At 45.2% G+C, this 23298-nt stretch overlaps 1 protein-coding gene across 4 annotated transcripts in view; it reads right to left on the bottom strand.

Annotated features, from left to right (window-relative positions):
• The window catches only part of PLAT (plasminogen activator, tissue type), a 50711-nt gene extending 29384 nt beyond the window's left edge, over positions 1-21327 (bottom strand). Inside the window, exons 1-5 of one of the 4 annotated variants that reach the window (XM_063931746.1) lie at positions 21220-21327; positions 8361-8433; positions 7291-7387; positions 1741-1824; positions 352-394 (exon numbers count right to left, since the gene is read on the bottom strand). In XM_063931746.1, the coding sequence (XP_063787816.1) occupies positions 352-394; positions 1741-1824; positions 7291-7329 (166 nt within the window). In that variant the 5' untranslated portion in view covers positions 7330-7387; positions 8361-8433; positions 21220-21327. Of the gene's footprint in view, positions 1-351; positions 395-1740; positions 1825-7290; positions 7388-8360; positions 8434-15850; positions 15877-21219 lie in introns of those variants that run through there. The other 3 variants (XM_063931747.1, XM_063931748.1, XM_063931749.1) reach the window with 3 other exon arrangements.
• Between the last annotated feature and the right edge of the window lie 1971 nt (positions 21328-23298).

The following is a 23298-nucleotide window of genomic DNA, read 5'->3' as shown; positions in this document are numbered from 1 at the left end:
ATACAAAGATATATACTGAGAAGGGGAGACGCTGTGACCAGCGCCATGTGGGTGTGGCCAGATCCACGTGTCCGTGTACAACCCCCTACACTATCAGCCATGCTGTCTCCATAAATACATACAAATAGAAAAATGTCATCATTTTGAGAGAAAACCCCCCCCCCCCCCCCCAATTGTGACACTTATGATTTGTGGTCACTGTGCTGCCATGATGATGGGCTTGTTTTCTATGGAGGCTTGGAGCTGTAACTCCAGCCACCCAATTGTTAATCTTGCCCTGACCATGTCTCTCACATACTCTTGATAGAACATACTCCCTCCCCCAGACAGCCATTGCATGCCAATAATCACATTTATTTGTCCTGGCTCCTCGTTTCTCTCGATGATGTAGAACCTAGAAAGGAAGCGATGCAGGTGTTAAGAAGCCATTGGTAATGGATCAGCTACTACTTATAGGGGACAAATAGGGAGATGTGCACTCTCAAAGTTAAACTCTTTGTTATAAAATAATCAGAACACAAATGGAACGGAGAACTTCAAGTCCATGGATCATAACCAGATTACCACTTCCAAATAAATAGATGCCTGCTATATACAGCTCTAAATAAGTATTTCTCTCATAAAATGTTGGTTTGTCATATTAATAAAATATTAAGGGCCTGATTCTGAGTCGGACACAGCTGTGATTTTGGAAGCAGTGGAGCATGCGTTCGTATTCTGTGCACACAGAGTCGCACTGCACATGCGTCAATATTCTGTGCACACAGTCGCGCTATGCACACAGAGTTGCAATTGAGCATGGAACTCACACAGTCTCAGAAATGTTTTGATAATGAACCGGTCGTGACAGGGAGGTGGCTAAGCGTACACACAGATGAGGTCTGTCTTATGAGCGTGATATGGAAGTGATATGGGCATGTGTATAGAGCTGCTGATCCAATACGAGATCATACTCAGACGGATAATCTGCCCCTTCCATATGGCTGCAGCAAGTATTGATGGTGAGCCCAATGATGCATCTAAAGGCTGCGGTATTACAGCTTGTGGGACACACGGCTGTACACCAGGGAAGGGCTTGCAGCGAGATTTACATAAAGTCACAGGCGGGCCTCCGGCAAAAGACGCGACATGGACGCGGAACAGGCCCTAAGTGTCAACTATTTCCCTAATACTCAGTTTTGGATGGAGATCACCAAGATTAATGAAAATAAATCTACATTTTTAATAGCCTTCGGTCTGGGGTCACCCAATTTGGGCATCAAAATCAAGTAATAATTTTATTTTACTTTATCTTATTGAACTCTGTAAAGAGTGTCCTTAATAGACAGGTTGTGACCAGGAGCAAGCTATGGTGGACACATATTGGCTATAACCCGGGGTTAAATAACCTGCGTTCCCCCTTTCACACTGCAGCTAAACCAGGGTCGAGATCCTCGGACAACGAACCTTGCTGGACTGACACACGACCAGAGTTGTCCCTGCAGTATCCAGGGCCCGAGGTGTGGTATGAAAGGGGAATTATTCTTTCATCTTTTAAAATTATTATGTATCGACATTTGTAAAAAGCATTACTAGTATTATAATAACAGAATACTGAAACATTCATAAAAAAGAAAGTAGTATTCAAAAGCAGACCATGGGCTGAAAAGCTACATCCTGAGAGTTACCTAGGTTGTGTCCTAAGCCTATAGACCTCAGTACTACAGCTGGGCTTTATTAGTCACCTACCAACCCTCTCACCTCTTGCACAGAAGATAAGACCTCTCCGACGATGAGTAATAAGATAATCTTCATGGTATTGTGGCCAAGCGGAAACATTTGTACCTGTTTGGAGGACAGTGGAAAAGTAAGATAAAGGAAAAGGAGTCAAAAAATAAGGGACTATGGGGCAGATGTATTAAGCCTGGTGAAGGCATAAAGAAGTGATAAAGCAGTGATAAGTGCAAGGTGATAATGCATCAGCCAATCAGCTCCAATTTGTAAATTAACAGTTGTGAGCTGATTGGCTGCTGCGTTATCACCTTGCCCTTATCACTGCTTTATCACTTCTTTATGCCTTCTCCAGGCTTAATACATCTACCCCATGGATACAAGTTACTAGCCCCAAATAGCACAATTTTCCACAGGCCCCATAATGTGAGCTAAGTACTAAATATATACAGTAACCACCCACCGAAATCTGCTTCATCACTATTTAATATGTAACACTACAGCACAGTGAATGGAGATCCAAGGCAAATACTGAGGAAGCCGCTGAGTGTGTCTAGAAGGCGGAGAAACGCGTTTTTGAAGTGACTGATACCCAGGACGTTTACCCTCCATTCACCGACATAAACATCGTCGTGTGGTATGATCATCAACCAGTGCATTTGCAATTGCGGCTAACCACCAGCAGAGGGAGCCTGGGCACTGTGGATAAGTCCCCATGACATTTTCTCCAGATATTCTGCTAATAGACGGATAAGTACCAGCAGAGGGAGTCTTTGAAATTGGGATTGTCTCAGCATAATAAAAATCTTGGAGGTGAACCAAATGTTAAAAATTGGATGGTAACTACCCATTTTAATTCATTATATGTGTGCACACATGTTCAATTGGAACATTAAAAGAACTGAGGACCTCTGAACACACCTAGTGTTTGAAATGCTATTAATAGCTTGTTCATGAATTAATGAGTGGACACTGTGAATTATAGTAACATCAAAGTCCAAGCCTCACTATTTTAGTGTATTATAGCCAAACCAGTAGTCGTATATGAATTGTTTGTATTTTGATATTTAACATGCATAATATATGTTAATTGAATGCTATTTATGCTGCAGGATTGCAGATTAATACATTTCTATCTAATTTTTAAATTGTTATTTTTCTTAAATGCATATTTTTAAATTATCTCTTTAATTAGTGCGGACAGCGCTCCTGATTTTCTACAGGGGGTTACATCCCTGTAGTTAGTGTGCTTTTTGGTCTTTTAAGGATTGCAATTATCCTGTAATTAGGAGCAGCAGTCCGCACTGTTATTTGATCTCCATCTTTCTGGTAGTTACCAGCGCTTAAGGGTATACACACCAGTCCACACACAGGGGTGTGGGGTGGTTGTGTATACATACAAAATATATGCTCATTATTACCTGAGGAAAATCAATGCACTCACACTAGGGGGGTCATTCCGAGTTGATCGTAGCTGTGCTAAATTTAGCACAGCTACGATCAGGCACTCAGACATGCGGGGGGACGCTCAGCACAGGGCTAGTCCGCCTTGCATGTCAGTGCTGGCCTTTTCCCCCTGTAGAAGTGCAAAAGCATTGTGCGCTTTTGCATTTCAGGAGTACCTCCCAGCCAGCGCAGCTCCTGCGGCTGGCCGGGAAAAACTCTTCACTGCCCGGGTCGTCATGCAGCCGCCGCGGCCCGCCACCCCGCACCCCCCCCCCCCAGTGGTCTGGCCAGCCCCCTCTCGCCCAGCGACCGCCTCTGCCTGTCAATTAGGCAGAGGCGATCGCTAGGCAAAGACGAACCTTTGGCCGTCTGGCATGCGCAGTTCTGACCCGATCGCACCGCTGCTAACAAAAGCAGCGTGCGATCGGGTTGGAATGACCCCCTAAGCCCTGAGGGATCGTCAGTCCCATAGACACCCGAGGAGCCAGCTAAACCCCTGCAGGCCCCACCATGCACAATACTGTATTCCGGGACTTTAATTAAATGTAATGTATGAGCGTTTTTTTTTTAGCCCCACTCCCTCTGTTACACTGTACCATTCCCATTCATCCAGTCCAGGAGAATAGTCAATGAGACACTGACTGGCAATGCCTCTATTATATTATCGGCTACAATAACACAGAGCCTCTTCATCACTTCCCAGTACCAGTCCCATGTTCCCTCTTCCACCCTGCCATTCTCTGTGAAGTGAATACTGTGCGCCCTCTATGTAGGAGAGTACAGGGAAAGGACACTGATGTAGGCTCAGTGGCGTAACTACTGCCCCCGCAGTCCTCGCGGTGGCTTGGGGGCGAGGGGCTGCGGGGGCACCACTGACTTTGCACAGATTGACATGCGGACGAGCGTCCGCATGTCAATCTGCGGTCTCCTTCCCTCCGCTGCTGTAAGGAGGGACACGGAGCGCACATCGCGCGCCTCTCCTGTGTCCCTCCCTGGCTCTCCCCCGGCCTGTCTAATAAAGGAAGTGCCGTTCGTGAGCTCTGATTGGCTCACGAACCGGCACTTCCTTTATTAGACCGGCAGGAGAGCCAGGAGGGACACAGGAGAGGCGCGCTATGCGCTCCGTGTCCCTCCAACACAAAGGAGGGGGGGGGGGGGCAGGCACTGGGGGCATATACCTGGCACTGGGGGCATATACCTGGCACTGTGGGGGAAGATCTGGCACTGGGGGCATATACCTGGCACTGTGCCTACAGTAGGCTTCATGTTTTACAGCATGTATTTAAATATATGTTAACTAAAAGAGCTGCCATAAAGCCTTCTGGCTGTATGACAGTGATTGGGCTGTGGGGACTTGTATGTGCATAACATTTAAAACTCATTCTCTACCTCCCTACATTGAGTATATATTTTCCAATAATTATACAATAGACCAGGGGTAGGCAGTGACCAGCACTCCAGCTGCTGTGGAACTGCACATACCAGCATGACCTGCCACAGTGTTAGCATGCCCTAACAGTAAAAACTGTGGCACGGCATGCTGGGATGTGTAGTTCCACAGCAGCTGGAGTGCAGGATGTTGTCTGCCCTTGCAACTGACTGTGCCCACACATTCTAATCCTTGTACCCTGTTGCTACCCAATTCAGCGCTAGCACAATGTGAATAATGGGCTCCTGTCTTTCCTCTGCAGGACAGCTGTGACAGAGCTCTGGTGTTTCTGCGGCCCTGTACCGCCAACCTGAAAATGATACATTATAGGTGGCAGCCCCTGTAATACAGACCATTACAATGTAGCAGGCAGCTCCTGGGAGGTGCAGGTGTCCCTATCCATGCTTTTTACCATAAATTATTACTAATGCTACTCACTAAGAGCGGAGTGTTGATGTTTGGGTGGATCTGATTACAGCTCTGTATGCTGTACTGGACCATGAATCTTTATGGGTCATCACATGACTCATAAACTTCTGCTACAAAACAGGCCTGCCGCAACCCTCCAGAATACTAGAGACTCTTCCAGTTGGCTCGGAGCCTGTGTTGCTCGCAACAAAAATGAGGTGATTTTATATTTTCTTGATGTCTGATCTCCATTCCTTCTGCAAATATGCCTCATGCACCAAATGTTATATTAACACAGTCACTTTCCCGGTAGATGACATTTATGTGAACTGTCTGGCGTGGGTTTTCTCATTAATTCTATTAAAATGTTTTTTTTCTTATTGACCAGACAAATGACACAACTTTACTAAGTGTCCTTATATTGAGAGGGGCTTTAACTATTTCATGTTCTAAAGGAAATTTTACATGATGGCTGCATCTAAAGACACATCAACCAGAATTTCCCTTACACCTGCAGGTGTGCGGCTGTATGTTGTTTCTGGGCAAATAGGAACAACATATCATGCGGCTCATACAGTGTGTGCGGTCAATTGCTCGCTCCCATGGGTTGTATGCAATATCTTCTGGCCGTGCTGCATGGCCAATCAGAAGTTATCGTGTACGATGTGGTGCAGTTAAATGAAGGACGCAGGCCGATATATCAGCCGTTCTCTTAAATGGGCGATATATCGCGGGTCCATGATATGTCTGTGAACTCCGTCGTTGCTGCACAGCTGACGACCAATATATCGTTAGATATATTGGCACGTCGGTGTGTGTGTACGGGCGGTCAACAAGCTGCAGCAGCCGGCGGTGACTGACAGCTGAACTGGGCGGGTGTGTGTAAGTGCTCGCCCAGTTCATGACGACAGTCCCCGACGGATCGGGCAGTGTGTATGCACAGCACACTGCCAAATCCGGCTTTAGATATATCTGCAGGTGTGTACCCAGCAATAGAATTGCACATTGTCTATGGCCAATATCACTTGGTACGGGGCGAAGGCATACCTCCCAACGATCCCAATTTTGCGAGATAGTCCCACGGTGGGAGGGAAGTTGGGAGGCTCCTGTCATTCGCTTATCTGCTTAGCACAGCATTGGTGACGTCTATTCAAGGGAGAAAGAGGGGCCTGGGGCATGGCCAGCAGCTGAAAGAGCATTGGACATGCCCACAGAATGATGAAAGCGGTAGGCGTGGCTCACGACAGCAGGCATTACCGTGAAGCCATTCCCCCTGTTGTTGTGGCCACACCCCCTTTTTGAAGTCCCAACCTGGCATCTCACAATGTTGGGGGGTGTGCAAAGGGAATTTGTTCTGAACATTGCGCCAACAGGCCATGGTTCTGGTGTGTACCTGGCCTAAAGCTGGGTACATATTAGATGATTTTTTAAACAATTTGCCTGATTCCGATGGCTCAGAACGACAAATTGTTAAGATCTTCCAGGGTGTACCCAATAAGTTGCTAACAATGCGCACTCCTGCGGGTTGTCAGCGACATTGTCTGTCGAACCTGCATGCAGCTCAATCTGGTGACACTGAAGGCGTGGGTCATGCTGCCAAATGCAGCATGGCTCCCGCTACCCCCCGGCCGTTGCTCCGTCTCTGTCAGCATCGGCAAGTGTGTATGACTTGGTGACTCCGGCACCACCGCCAGGTCCTGTCGCTGCCGATGTCATGTTAAGTACACATCATCTAATGTGTACCCAGATTAATAGTCTGGGGATTCTTACCATTTGAAATGCTGGGCATATATCTTTCCACAACAGGAATTTATATCCAAGGGGTGACAGCTGGGGAGGGGCGTTGTCTTCTGTAGCCACAGAGCTCTATGCAGCCACTAGTTACACTTTATCTGAGAATGTACTTTGGTGATTTATGCTTAGGTAAAATAGCCTTTATTAAACAAGAAATAATTGTCTCTCTGACTTCCCACAAGAAATCTGCATTAGGAAAACCCCGGGACACCTATCTGTATACAAGAGAACTGAAGATGCCATGCTGAGTATGGATAACAGTGATATACATGCCATGGCTAATATAAACATGGATAACAGTAATATACAGATGTAGCCCGCCTCGTTGTTGCCTGTGGGTCTAGGAGCCGTGGGTGCGACTATATGCACGTGCCTGTAAATGGGTACACTGCTCGCGGGAAAAGAGTCGCGGCAGTAAATAGCCGTAGCAACAATCTGTACCTGTCATGGATAACAGTAACATAAATGTCATGGACACTATGGAGAAATGAGCAGGCATTTACCCTGTCCTGATAATCTGCAGCCAGGAGATCACTGGACATTATATATCATTTCAGAGAGATAAACCGGAGCTTCCATCTATACTTTATCTAGAATGGGCTATACAATGACAGCAGCTGATTAGTTGCTATGGACAATTTCTCCACTTTATAGACATTACATTTAAACCATACTTGCCTACTTTTGAAAAGTGCACTGTGTTACCCAGTCCTGATAATCTGCAGGCAGGACTCAGGGGGATCCGGTCTGGAGATCGACAGTGTCTAGGTCGACAATGTTTAGGTTGACCACTTTAGGTCAACAGTCACTAGGTCAACATGTTTTCAAGGTCGACAGGGTTTCTAGGTCGACATGTTCTAGGTTGACTGGTCAAAAGTTTGACATGACTTTTTTTTTTTTAAAATGTCTTTTTTTGAGCTTTTTCATAATTAACGATCCACGTGGACTACGATTGGAACGGTAACCTTGCTCGAAGCTTGCTCGCCATGCGAGGGGACACAGTGCACTAATTGGGCTTCCCAGTCACTGTACGGAGAAAACAACACCAAAAAAACATGAAAAACTCATGTCGACCTTTTGACCTGTCGACCTAGAACATGTCGACCTAGAACATGTCGACCTAGAACATGTCGACCTATTGACTGTCGACCTATAGTGGTCGACCTAAACATTGTCGACCTAGACACTGTCGATCTAAGGATCCACACCCGACTCAGGTGATTACTGGACACTATGGGGTCTGTGTACTAAGCCTTGGAGAGAGATAAAGTGGATGGAGATAAAGTACCAGCCAATCAGCTCCTAACTGCCATGATACAGGCTGTGTGTGAAAAATTACAGGAGCTGATTGGCTGGTACTTTATCTCCATTCACTGTATTGCTCTCCAAGGCTCAGCAAATAGACCCCTAAGTACAGTATAAAGCCAGGACTGTGTGATCCTGCCCTGATCACTAGACTGTAGTTACAGTATAATCCCAGCACATTCCCAGATCACTGCATTTTAGGTACTGTCCCAGCACTATGGAATCCTGTAAAGAGTTACCTACATTATGCGGCTGTTTGTCCACTTACCTCCTGCATTGTTGTAGTTGTGCTAGCAGCTCTCAGGCGATGGCTTTATATTCTCCCAGCAGACTTGATGCAGCTGCAGAGAGATGAGAGAGGGCAGCATTACTAAAGTATTAGTCAGCAGCGAGAAAGAAAGGAGATAGAAAGCAGTAGAGACGTGTTGGGGGAGGAGAGAGGACCCCAACAGGACTGAAAGAAGAATACAAAGACAATTGATAAAAAGGAAGTTATACAGACATAAAGAAGAGAGGATGAGTGTGCACAGCATACAAGGCAGGGAAGCAATTCATCAGGCAGCGAGGATTGGAAGGAAGTCAGTAACATTATAGTAGGGTAAAAGCTAAATTAAGACTTTTGGGGCAGATGTGAACAGCACTTGTGACTTTACGTATGGTTTTCTAATTTGTTTGCCACAATATGTAATAAACTGTTAAATATTGCCAAATATTGCAGTTTTATTTGAAAAGTGACCTTTTTTATAATGTATCAAGCACAGAAAAGGATTTTAATTTTCTGATTGATTGTTTTAGTTTTCGTCATCTTTTGATGGTGGGTTACTTAGAAGTTCATAGAAATGTATGGAGGAAACATACATCACATGACCAGAATTATTACCGAACTGAAAAACCTGTTGGTTGGTTGGTGGAAACTACTCACGTGGTCGGCTAATGATCACGTGATCAGGAATATTATGAAACAGACAACTCTGTACTCTGCTACTAAAGGTAATAAATTAGAGGATTAAACATGTGGCATTTAGTAAGATTGCCAAATTTTGTTTTACAAATATATTTTTTAGGATGGATAAATTGTTATGTGCAGGACCATCATAACATTTGGGCTCACTGGGCAGCTACCCAGGGGCCTCACAATTCTAGGGGCTTTTGAGCAGGGTTGGTGGCTCTGGAGCTTCTTGGGAGTCGTGTAGAGAATGCAGCTCTGATTGTGAATGACACAACATTCTCTGCTTGCATCCCAGCCTGCAGCCAGGCAGTGAACGGTCATCAGCATGCTGATTGGTGGATGCCTGGAGGTATCCACCAACCAGAGTGGTGGCAGATATTTACTGCAAGGACCATGTGAGTTGATGGCACAAAGCCGCAGGAAGGGTTAGTTATGATTTTTTAAAATATTCCCGTGAATAGGTGGGTAGGGGCCTAAGTGCATTGCTTTGCATAGGGTCTACAAGGGTGTGGATCATTAGATCGACAGTGTCTAGGTCGACCACTATAGGTCGACAGTCACTAGGTCGACAGGGTTGGAAGGTCGACATGGTTTCTAGGTCGACATGAGATTTTTACATTTTTTGGGTGTTGTTTTCTTCGTTGAGTGACCGGGAACCCCAATTAGTGCACCGCGTCCCCTCGCATGGCTCGCTTCGCTCGCCATGCTTCGGGCAAGGTGCCTCGCTTCACTCGGCACAGATTACCGTTCCGATCGTAGTCCACGTGGATCGTTAAGTATGAAAAAGTTCAAAAAAATAATTTTTTTTGGAAAGCTCATGTCGACCTCTTGACCTGTCGACCTAGAAACCCTGTCGACCTTCCAACCCTGTCGATCTAGTGACTGTCGACCTATAGTGGTCGACCTAAACATTGTCGACCTAGACAGTGTCGATCTTCAGACCGGATCCCGGTCTAAAATGCTGATAAGATGGCCCTGGTTATGTGTAGGTGACAAACAGCTGTTTTGGATGCGTCATCATTAACGGGGTATATACGAGGTCTCCTGAACACATTTGGAATATGCTTGCTGGGTGGCCTTGTCCAGTGAAACACATTGAACCTTTTCCTGACCTCGACTCCAGTCACATTGTTCATCGGAATTACAAGTTTTGGACTGAGCTTAAAACCTACTGGACTGAGCCTTTACCTCCATTACTCCAGACACTTACAGCTCTCGGATGCCCAGTGGACAACCTGTACAGCCTGATATGTCTGCAACTTGTTGCTAAGGGACTATTAAGGTCTCCCTTCCACGTATCTGGTAATATCCTACTGCTTAAAACTCAATGTTTCATTAGATTAATGGAGAAAGTCCTAAATATAAACCTCCTACACTTTAGGAACCGGTGCGGTGACATTTCTTAATTATTGTTGAATCATATTGGATCCTTTTTAATTATTTCTTTCTTTTTACAATAAATGTGTGTGCCTATTTTTATACTTATCTGTCCATTCAATTATTTAACTAATTTGTAATTTGCTAATTGAACACATAAGCGCTGGTACACTCCGTTTATGTATGGAGGAAAGGCATCATTCCCCATCCCACTCTGTGTTGCTCCTGCTGTCCTAACACACGGAACATGTCTTGGTTGCCCAAGAAGAATTAATAGGTTTTCTCCACTTGTCAAAACATCTGATATGATAAAAATCCCTACCTATAAACCCATCTACTCTCATTTTATATAAAGTTAACACTTGTGACTTCACTACCCATTTTAACATGATCCCATGAGATCTTTAATTTATTGTTTGCCATATCTAGGTGCATCAGTAAATCTAATAAAAAAATAACTGTATAAAATGTAAGTTTTTTTGCGAATTTTGTTCATTATTGTCCCCAATGGAAGCCATAGAGTAATTCTTTACCATGTCCATAATTTGTTTTTATATATAATAGCTTTGAAATAGTTTTGAAAATACTTATGTTTATTACATTTTAGTCACCTTTGGTGTAGATGGTTTTCATGGTCTCATGCAGAAGCCATTTTTAGATGTTTGTACAGATTGCAAGAACATGCACTATTTTATTTTTCAATTTAATTGACACGTTTCGTATAGGGTGAAAAACCGTGATATTTTTCACATTTAAAACTTGATTAAATAATACATCTGTCCCTTTAAGAGATCATTTGGAATAAATATAACAATAACCTAACAAACAATGCATGCATGTCAACCTCTTAAGCTGGCCATACACCTAAAGATTTTATTGCCCAATCTAGCCATTTGGAACGAAAATCAGGTAATGTATAGAAGCAAATGACAATTGACCATTTGCCCCAAAATGCCAGAAAACTGACAAAATGGTTATGGGACCTACACACATAACGACCCACCGCCGAGCTGCCCGATGGCAGACGGGCGACCCGGCGGCGGGGGGAGTGAAGTTTCTTCACTCCCCCCACGTCACCCGGCTCCATAGCACTGCATGCTAATATGGATGAGATTGTCCATGTTGGCCTGCATGTTTAAGCGAGCTGAGATTGTCCATATTGGCCTGCATGTTTAAACGAGCCGGCACCAGCGATGAACAAGCACAGTCCACACATATCACCCACATATTTAATTCTTCACTCTCCCATCCTCCTGACCCTGGCTCATCACTGCTGTGCTGTGATATCAGGCAGCCCACCAGAACCTTTGCAATCTGGTGGACAACTATGCAATAGATAGCACCTATCCTTGTGTATCAAATGCCTATTTCCCCATAGAATGTAAGCTTGCGAGCAGGGCCCTCCTACATCTATGAGTGTTTGTTATTACCCAGTTTTGTCTTATCATTGTGTCCAGTTGTAAAGCGCAACGGAATTTGCGGTGCTATATAAGAAACTGTTAATAAATACATTTTATCATTTATTTACACAATATTATGAGGGAGGTAGAGAGGGGAGTGAGAGAGAGGGGGGCAAATTTATCATTAAATATTTGAGACTTAGCACCCATATTTGGGCGTAACTACAAGTGTTTAGTATCCCCCATATATATCACAGAGAGACTGCAGCAGATATCTCCGATACCTGCTGCGATCCTTCCATTCCTGCCTGTGCCTCTTAAGCCCCAGCCTGATTGACAATGTCGCCTGTGTGGGAGTGCCTAAAGGTGGGTACACACTATTAGATATATCTGCAGATCAATTGATCTGCAGATATATCTATGTACGGATCGGGCAGTGTGCTGTGCATACACACAGCCCGATCCGTCGGGGGACTGACGCCCAGTTCACCTGTCAATCACCGCCGGCTGCCGCAGCATGTGTACAGGCGGGCGGACGACCGCCCCGTACACACACAGCGACGCGCCAATATATCGTTAGATATATTGGCTGTCGGCTGTGCTGCGCGGCCGACGCGATACGTCTGTGAACGACGGAGTTCACAGACGTATCGCCCGTACACACTGGCCGACGGTCCCGCGATGTATCGGCCATTCAAGAGAACGGCCGATACATCGACCAGTGTGTACGGGCCTTAAGTCAGTGTCTGCTCTTGCTGACGCAGATTTACTGGCCACGGCTGTGGACCTGAGATGGCCATCCTGAGTAACCTGAAGGCTACTCAGATGACCGATCTCAGATGACCGATGCCTCCGCAGAGTGATCTGATGGTGCATCTGCAGACGCAGTGGTGGATCATGGAAGCAGGCAGGAAGCGTCTATTTACACCAGACGCCTTCTGCTGCATTAGAACATTAGCTGTATGGTATTGCATAGCTGCTCCCCTGAGGCTGTGCAATACTGTAGAACTCTGAATCAGGCCCATAGAGTACTCCCAGTGATAAGGTGGTATAAGAATACATGATTGTGATTCTTTTAACAGATAAACAGTTTTGTCCTACTTTTCTTATATCATAGCATGAAATCTAGTGAGTTATCCATGGGTTAAATTACTACAGTGCTGCCCACTACAAAGATGCAGAGATAAACTTATATATTTTTGGTTCAAAGCCACTTGCATTGTATGAGCGTGTGTATTTTTGCGTGTATGTGTGTGTGTATATATATATATATATATATATATATATATATATATATATATATATATAAAATCTGTCAGTCCCTCCATTGGTTACCTATATTCTACCGTATTAAATATAAAATACTTTTACTTACATACAAGGCTATTAACCAAACTGCACCAACATACATCTCTTTACTCATTTCAAAATATCTCCCTACCAGACCTCTCCGCTCTGCACAAGGGCCCTCATTCCGAGTTGATCACTCGCTAGCTACTTTTTGCAGCGCTGCGATCAGATTGTCGCCGTCTCTAGGGGAGTGTATTTTCGCTCTCCCAGAAAAAGGGCAGTTGACACCCATAAATGCCCTCTTCTTGTCAATCTCCTTGCGATCGGCTGTGCAAATTGATTCGTCGCTAGAAGCCTTGCACAGCATCGATGCTGTTTGTACCCATACAACGCGCGTGCGCATTGCGGTGCATATGCATGCGCAGTAGTAACCTGATCGCTGCGCTGCGAAAATCTGCAGCGTGCGATCAACTCGGAATGACCCCCGAGATCCGTGTCTCTCATCCACATGCATTACTTGTTCACACTCAAAATTACAGGACTTTTGGGGGTCATTCCGAGTTGATCACTCGCTAGCAACTTTTTGCTGGCTTGCGATCAAATAGTCGTGTATTTTCGCTTTGCAAGTGTGCAAACGTATGTGCTGCCGAGCAGGCCGAAAACATTTTGTGCAGTTTCTAAGTAGCTCTAGACTTACTCAGCCCTTGCGATCATTTCAGCGTGGCTGGTCTGGATTTGACGTCAGACACCCGCCCTGCAAACGCTTGGACACGCCTGCATTTTTCCAGCCACTCCCTGAAAACGGTCAGTTGACACCCATAAACGCCCTCTTCCTGTCAATCATCGTGCGTTCGGCTGTGCGAATGGATTCTTCGTTAAATCCATCACTCAGCAACGAACTGCTTTGTACTCGTACGACGTGTCTGCATTGCGGTGCATTTGCATGCGCAGTTTAGCCGCGGTTGAGATGATCACTGTGCTGAAAAAAGTTGCTAGCGAGCGATCAACTCGGAATGACCCCTTTATTCGGGCTTCACCCACTCTGTGGAATGCCCTCCCACGCACAATAAGACTCACCTCTAGTCTCCAAACCTTTAAACGTTCCCTGAAAACTCACCTCTTCAGACAAGCCTATCAAATTCCAGACCCACCCACATAACCTTCAGTGCTTCCCTATCTAATTACATCCACTCTGTACAGTACACATAACCTCACATACCTTGTCTTTCTTTACTCTCACACACTCCTGACCCTTTGACAACATTGCTGAGTGATCATATCATACAACCCATTAAGAACCTAGCAATCTGGTGGACCATTATGCAATAGGTAGCATCTATCCTTGTGTATCAATGCCTATTTCCCTATAGATTGTAAGCTTGCGAGCAGGGCCTTCCTACCTCTATGTCTGTCTGTTTTTACCCAGTTTTGTTCTACTGCTGTTGTTCTAATTGTAAAGCGCAACGGAATATGTTTCGCTATATAAGAAACTGTTAATAAATAATAAGTATATATATATATATATATACAAACAAAGAACCCAGCACTCACCAAAGTAAACTCACTTATCCTCAACAATTCAATAAATAAATAAATGATGGGGGTTTAGTTGGTGGATTGGCCAATGCACGTAAGCCTGCATACCGATTTTCAAGGTACCCCACCTTCATGCAGGTCCTACACTGAGTTTACTTTGGTGAGTGCTGGGTTCTTTGTTTGTATTTATTAGAGCGATGTGGTCATGGGCTACATGCACCCCGCCCTGTGAGTGGTAAGTACAGCTGTGTACCCCGCTTTTGTGGTGGAGAGTGCTGTGTTACATGCACCCCACCCTGTGAGTGGTAAGTGCATGGCTGTGCCCCGCTTCTGGTGTGGTGAGTGCTGTGGTTTTTTCTCTGTGTGTGTGTGTATATATATATATATATATATATATATATATATATATATCTTTAGATATATCTAAGATCATCACATCTACAATCAGTTACTCTGACATGCGGGGGGACGCCCCGCACGTCTGTCCCTGCCCCCCCTCCACCACACCGGTAAAAAAGCGCTTTTGTACCTGGCGAGTAGCTCCCTACCTGCGCAGCTCCTGCGCTCTTCCAGGGAGCTACCTGTCGCGTCCTGGGTCGCAGCGGCTGCGTGTGACATCACACAGCCGTCATGACCTGTCCCCCTAATGGTCCAGACATGCCTCCGCTGTCCGGACTGCACCCCGCTAACGCCATTCTAACGCTGTTGGCACGCCCCCTCCCGCCCCCGCCTCTGCCTGATGTTGATAGCATCTCACTGGCTGCACATGCGCATAGTTATTCAGACTGCGGTCTCAATGGGTGGTCTTCAGTATGCCGACTGACGGGATCCCGGCGCACAGCATACCGGCGCCAGAATCCCGACAGCCGGCATACCGACACTTATTCTTCCTCGTGGGGGTCCACGACCCCCATGGAGGGAGAATAAAATAGCGTGGTGCCCGTAGCGTGGCGAGCGCAGCGAGCCCGCAAGGGGCTCATTTGCGCTCGCCACACTGTCGGTAAGCCGGCGGTCGGGCTCCCGGCGCCGGTATGCTGGTCACCAGGAGCCCGACCGCTGGCATACCATACTGAACCCGTCTGAATTCCCTCCTATATTGTAAGCATAGAGAGAATTTAGTATGAACATATTACTTCCATAAATGGAGGTATAATACATCATGTTGATCTTCTCTGTATTGAAGATGTCCTCTGCTAAGTCACTTACCTCTTCCCTGCAGCCGGCTGTCGCTCACCCTGTGAGTTACCGTACTACGCTGTTTACAGTGAGGATAATGTGTGATGCTCTACCACAGCTGATAAGGGTTATCTCATCCTCCCACAAGGGTTATCATAGTCTGCCTCACACAACTCCCTCACATACACACAGACTGCTCTGCCAGGAACAGGCCTCACCATCAATACAAATGAACACATGGGGCTCCATTTACAGTGCCTTGCTAAAGTATTCACCCCCCCCTTGACTTTTTACCTATTTTGTTACATTACAATCTGTAATTATTTTTTTTTGTATCTGAATTTTATGTGTTGTCTAAGTTGGTGAAGTGAAATGAGAAAATTTTATATAAAAAATAATTTTTATAAATAAAAATCTGAAAATTGGCTTGTGCATATGTATTCACCCCCTTTGCTATGAAGCCCCTTAAAAGTTCTGGTGCAACCAATTACCTTCAGAAGTCACATAATTAGTGAAATGAAGTCCACCTGCGTGCAATCTAAAGGGGGGTACTCACGGAGCGATCGCTGCTTAAAATCTAAGCAATCTGACTAGATTGCTTAGATTTTAAGCAGTGATCTCTCTGTGTGTGCCCCTCACAGCGATAGCGATGTGCAGCCCCGCGCATCGCTATCGCTATCGCTGGTGCTAGATTGGCCGATCTAGCTGGTCGCTCACTTCACCCGCTGAAATGAGCGCCCCCCCCCCCCGCACCCCCTGCATGCTCAGCACACAATGCGCTGTGCTGAGCGGGGGGAGAGATGTGTTCGCTCAGCAAACATCTCTCCCCACATCTGCCAGTGAGTACTGGCCCTAAGTGTCACATGATCTGTCAGTATAAACACAGATTTTCTGAAAGGCCGCAGAGGCTGCAACACCACTAAGCAAGAGGCATCACACCATGAAGACCAAGGAGCTCTCCAAACAAATCAGGCACAAAGTTGTTGAGAAGTAGAAATCAGGATTGGGTTATAAAAAAATATCAAAATCTTTCATGATCCCCCGGGGCACCATCAAATCCATCATCTTCAAATGGAAAGAACATGGTACCACAACAAACATGTCAAGAGAGGGCCGGCCACCAAAACTCACAGACCGGGCAAAGAGGGCATTAATCAGAGAGGCAGCACAGAGACCAAAGGTAACCCTGAAGGAGCTGCAGAGTTCCACAGCAGAGACTGGCGTATCTGCGCATGTGACCACAATAAGCCGTAGACTCCATAGAGCTGGACTTTATGGAAGAGTGGCCAGAAAAAAAGCCATTACTCAATGTTAAAAATAAGAAGGCATGTTTTAAGTTTGCCAAAAGGCATGTGGATGACTCCCCAAATGTATGGAGCAAGGTGCTCTGGTCAGATGAGACTAAAATTTAACTTTTCAGCCACCAAAGAAAATGCTATGTCTGGCGCAAACCCAACACATACCATCACCCCAAGAACACCATCCCCGCAGTGAAACATGGTGGTGGCAGCATCATGCTGTGGGAATGTTTTTCAGCAGCAGGGACTGGTAAACTTTTGAGTCCAGGGAAAGATGGATGGTGCTAAATACAGGGATATTCTTGAGCAAAACCTGTTTCAGTCTGCCTGTGATTTGAGACTGGGATGGAGGTTCACCTTCCAGCATGAGAATGACCCGAAGCATACTGCTAAAGCAACACTCAAGTGGTTTAAGGGGAAACATTTAAATGTGTTGGAATGGCCTAGTCAAAGCCCAGATCTCAATCCAATTGAGAATCTGTGGTCAGGCTAGAAGATTGCTGTTCAAACATGAAGGAGCTTAAGCAGGAATGGGCAAAAATCCCACTGGCAAGATGTGGCAAGCTCATAGAGACTTATCCAAAGCGGCTTGCAGTTGTAATTGCCGCAAAAGATGGCTCTACAAATACCGAACTTAGGGGTGAATAGTTATGCACGCTGAAGTTTTCTGTTATTTTGTCCTATTTATTGTTTGAAGATGAAGCAAAGTTGTAGCCATGGTCTGTGAATGAAATGATGCAAACCTTCAAACAATCCATTTTAATTCCAGGTTGTGAGGCAACAAAACGTGTAAAATGCAAAGGGGGGTGAATTTAGCAAGGCACTGTACATGGATGATCCTTGTTGTGATGTAATTGGAATTTTTGCATGGAATTACAGCCTGCATTTGCACGAAGCACAGAAATCAACCTCTAAATCTGTCACATTTTAAAACGTTTCACCAGTAGGGCAATATGGTTTTGACTTTTTAGATATATTTGCCCCTTACTCTAAAGGAGACACGGGGGATGCATCAATTTAAAAAATGGGGTCAAACCTAAAAAAAAAGCCGCTTTAGGAGTTTTGACCGCATTCCCTATATGCACCAAGCTCCAGAAAGAGAAACTTTTTTGGAGCTTGTTTCCAATAGGCAACACCACCTATAAATGCCAATGCCTAATAGATTCCTATGGGCTTCTATTTGCAATGTTCCCTGAGAGGAACCAATAGGATCCCTCCCAGTCATGGGCGTAGCTACCATAGGTGCGGGGGATGCGACTGCTATAGGGCCCAAGTTGTCTCTGGGGCCTGAGCCTTCCCCTGCACCTAGTTGCTGAGTGAGCCCCGGCGCTGGCATCTTTTACCTTTAGGTATGCTGCTGCACTGCAGCCACACCTGCTCACCAGCTCTGCCTCTCCTGAGTACTAACTAATGCTGGGAGGAGGCGTGGCTGAGCCTGCAGGGACATTCCTGGACCACGGGCACGCCTCCTCCCAGCGTCTGTGAGGAGACACGAGGCGGAGCCGGGCCGGCCCGGCCAGGAGAGCGAATGAGGCGGCAGTGTAGCCCCAGTGGTGAGTGCTGCGGGGAAGGGGTTCTTTGGAGTAATCCACGGGGGGTGGGGTGGGGGGACTGTGGCATGGAAGTATGCTAAGGGGCCCCGTCTGGCATAGCTACGCCCCTGCTCCCAGTGTTTCTCGTGGTTCGGGCATATGATGGCCAACAGCGGTGCATGCACAGAAGGACTCCCGAATCATAAACCCAGAAGTCTTTATATCACAAAGGACAGCTCTTATCGGTAGAGCCAGCCTTTGTGATTTTACTTGCAGTTGTTCAAGCATATGGTGTTATTAAATGCCGCTATGCAGGCGATCAGGGGGTGGATACTTGATGCATCCTGTCCACTGAGAGAATAAGCAGGCAAAACAGATATACAGGTTGAGTATCCCTTATCCAAAATGCTTGGGACCAGAGGTATTTTGGATATCGGATTTTTCCATATTTTGGAATAATTGCATATCATAATGAGATATCATGGTGATGGGACCTAAATCTGAGCACAGAATGCATTTATGTTACATATACACCTTATACACACAGCCTGAAAGTAATTTTAGCCAATATTTTTTATAACTTTGTGCATTAAACAAAGTGTGTGTACAGTCACACAATTCATTTATGTTTCACATACACCATATACACACAGCCTGAAGGTCATTTAATACAATATTTTTTATAACTTTGTGTATTAAACAAAGTTTGTATACATTGAGCCATCAAAAAACAAAGGTTTCACTATTTCACTCTCACTCAAAAAAGTCCGTATTTCGGAATATTTGGATATGGGATACTCAACCTGTATAAAATAGGGTGAATGCTTAAGGACACAGGCATACTTTCTCCTACACGACAGGGGAAGTAATAGAATTCTCACAATAGGACATACAGGAAATATTGTTTATACTCCATAAAATGGATAGAGATAAATAGTGTCTAAGGCAGGTACAAAATATATCACAACTTGTCGCAAAAACAGGACTGGCAGATATCACCAATAATACAAAACTAAAACAAAACACATGTAGATTAGATTTGACAACTGACCCTGATTTTTAGGACAGTCCCATTTCCTAGACTTGTTGAAAGGAGAGATGTTTATAATTCATGTTTCTATTAAATCCTGTGTAGATTTGTCATAATGACAGTTCGGTGCTACAAGGTCCTCTGCTAATAGTACTGTGTGATACAGCCACAGATTCAGCAGCAATGTGTCCCTGGAAACTGTTTTTAAATACTGTCTTTGCAACTGTGCAAATGGTTACAAAGGGAATCATAAGATTGTCTACATTGTTTTACAGAACAACTTTCTGTACAGTATAAATGAGATACTGTATATACACTGGAGACTGCATCCTATATACGGAGAGATAAAGACCAGAGAAACAGCCTATATTATAAATGAGACATATACACTGGAGGCTGCATCCTATATACTGAGATACAGACCAGAGAAATAACCTATGGTACAAATGAGACATATACACTGGAGGCTGCATCCTATATACTGAGATACAAACCCGAGAAATAGCCTATGATACAAATTAGATATACTGTATACACTGGATACTGTGTCCTATATACTGAGATACAGACCAGAAAAACAGCCTATATTATAAATGAGACATACAGTATACACTGGGGGCTGCATCCTATATACTGAGATACAAACCAGAGAAATAGCCTATGATACAAATGAAATATACTGTATACACTGGATACTGTGTCCTATATACTGAGATACAGACCAGAAAAACAGCCTATATTATAAATGAGACATACAGTATACACTGGGGGCTGCATCCTATATACTGAGATACAGACCAGAGAAACTTCCTATTGTATAAATGTGACATATACACTGGAGACATATACTGAGATACAGACCAGAGGGATTCAGTATGATATCACCATGGACGAGATGCCTGCATCCTAACCCTAACACCCCTTCTAATGACTAAACCTAACCTCCATCCCCCCGCAGCAAGATGCGAGCGTGTCCGCTGGAAGAACGATCGGGATTATGGCTGTCAGTATTTTGACACCAGGATCCCGACCTACGTTGGGATTTAGACACCGGGCTTATGGCGTCCTTTGGGATTCCGGAGTTGGTATATCGACCCCCGGGATCCCGTCCAGAGAAATGGTGTATGGTACAAACGAAATATATACACAGGAGACTGCGTCCTATATACTGAGATACAGACCAGGGAAGCAGCCTATGATATAAGAGATAAGGCATATAAACTGAAGACTGTGCCCTACAGTACTGTATATACTGATATACAGACCAGAGACCTACTGTATAAATGAGATATATATTGTATATGAGATATATACAGCGGACACCATGTCCTAGAAACTGCCATACAGACCAGAAAAAGACCTTACAGCATAGCTAAGATATATTGACAATGTTATATGGCAACTGTAATTATAAATGATATTTCCCATGAACAAAGACCAGACAAAAATAATTTTCCATTGAGAAATAAAGTTATATACACCACAGATTGTGTACAGACTGGTAACTAACTTTACTCATCAAATACTTGTATTAATTACCTGGACAATTAAACCAATGATTGGGTGAAACCAGGTAAGTTTGGATCTGGGCAGCAGCACTCAGGAATCAGCGATGTAGCTCCTGTAACCAGAGAGATGTCACTTACCTCTGTGCCTCAGAAATGTGAAGAATTGCAGAAAACGTTGTTCTTTATAAAGCTGCAAGCAGGGGGCTGGAACGCTTTGAGTCAGTGCAGGAGCTTACAGTGACATCACTGATCTCCACCCTCTCAAAGGTTAATTTAAAGGAGTCAGTATGGCTAACAGAAACAACAGCTAGCTTCATATAGAAACTATTCATATGATTCAGAGATATAGGGGTCTATGTATTAAACCTTGGAAATAGATAAAGTGGAGAGAGATAAAGTAGCAACCAAGCAATTAGCACCTATCATTTTGCAAAAAAAAGTCTATAACGTGACAGTTAGGAGCTGATTGGCTAGTACTTAATCTCTCTCCCCACTTTATCTCTCTCCATGCCTTAGAACATAGGTTCCATAGGGCCTGATTCAGAGTCGGATGCAAATGCCATCTCTACTGCAATCACTTTGCAACACTGAACTTATTGTTGCTCAGAACGTCTGCCTCAACTAAGATGCCAGGACCAGTACAAATGCAAAACAGATTGCAGTCGCTGGCTGGGACACGCCCAGAAAATGCTCGCAACACGCTTGTTTTTTTTTTGTAGTCACCCCATTACCTCCAATAGACCCTCACTACCTGTCACTCACTCTGTAAATAAATCCTCACTGCTTATGCTAATCGTTTTCACACAGCAGCGATCGGGTCTGACCTGCGCCGCAATGCGCAGGCGTGAGGCCCCACCAGCGTCGGGGAGCGCCGGACTGCGACGGGATGGACGACAAAAGCGATCACACCGGCGATCGCAAGAATATTGACAGGAGGAGGCCATTTGTGGGAAGCAGGCGTGTCCAGGCGTTTGAAGAGAGGGTTCCTGACGTCAGCTCCGGGATGGCTCATCGCAGCTGAGTAAGTCCTGAGCCGTGCAGAGACTGCACAAACTTTTGTTTGCTCTCTGCACATGCGATCGCACAGCGACTACCCCCTCCCTTGTAGGCGGCAACTACCTGATTGCAAGGATGCAAATAACACACCCTAGCGACCAGGTCTGAATTAGGCCCAGAGAGACAGGTTCTCCTGGAGTGGAGAGACAGTTCCTCCTGCAGAGGAGAGAGCGATGGTTCCTCCTGTAGCATGTGTCGCACTGCTTGAGCGGGATGGAGAACAGTGGGCGGTGTGTGTTCCAACGGTATTCAGTCTGCACGAATGTGCAGCCTTCCATCCCATACTGTCAGAGTCACTACCTTACAACAGCCGCATAAGTACTGCGCTTTCACTGTACCAGCCTGTTATATACAGTATATGAGTAAGTTACTGCTTCTGAAGAACATCTTAAGTGTTGTCTTTGTATGTTAATAAACCAGTGTTCTGGTTAACTATCAATTATGTGGATTAACATCACTATCAAACCACCGTAACACTCTGCCAACAGGGAGGCGGCTATCACTGCTGCATCCGCTTCTTCCAAGTACCCCCTTCTGGCTAGAACACAAAGCTGCTTAGTTGCCAATCATGGACAGCAGCCAGCCATGGAAAGACAGCTGCCGCCGGCATCATATCGAGTTCACCGCAGGCTGCACGCCAATCAGAGCTCATGAACCTGCAATTCCAATCAGGAATGGCCACAATGGCAGCCGTTCTGTGAGCACCAAATTCGAAATGCCAGTGCTGTCTCTACATTTTTGGCTGCTGGACCATGATCTTCTGCCAGGCATTCTCTGTGTCTATGCCCGGTACTCCTGTCATAGCAAATTTGTTAGCAGTTGGGCAAAACCATGTGTACTGCAGGTGTGGCAGATATAACATTTGCAGAGACAGTTAGATTTGGGTGGGTTATATTGTTTCTGTGCAGGGTAAATACTGGCTGCGTTATTTTTACACTGCAATTTAGATTTCAGTTTGAACACACCCCACCCAAATCTAACTCTCTCTGCACATGTTACATCTGCCTGCAGTGCACATGGCTTTGCCCAACTGCTAACAAATTTGCTGCTGCGA

The sequence above is a fragment of the Pseudophryne corroboree genome, chromosome 6 (genome assembly GCF_028390025.1).
Source record: "Pseudophryne corroboree isolate aPseCor3 chromosome 6, aPseCor3.hap2, whole genome shotgun sequence".
Classification (NCBI taxonomy): Eukaryota; Metazoa; Chordata; class Amphibia; order Anura; family Myobatrachidae; genus Pseudophryne; species Pseudophryne corroboree.
This window is presented reverse-complemented; position numbering and strand designations above follow the sequence as displayed.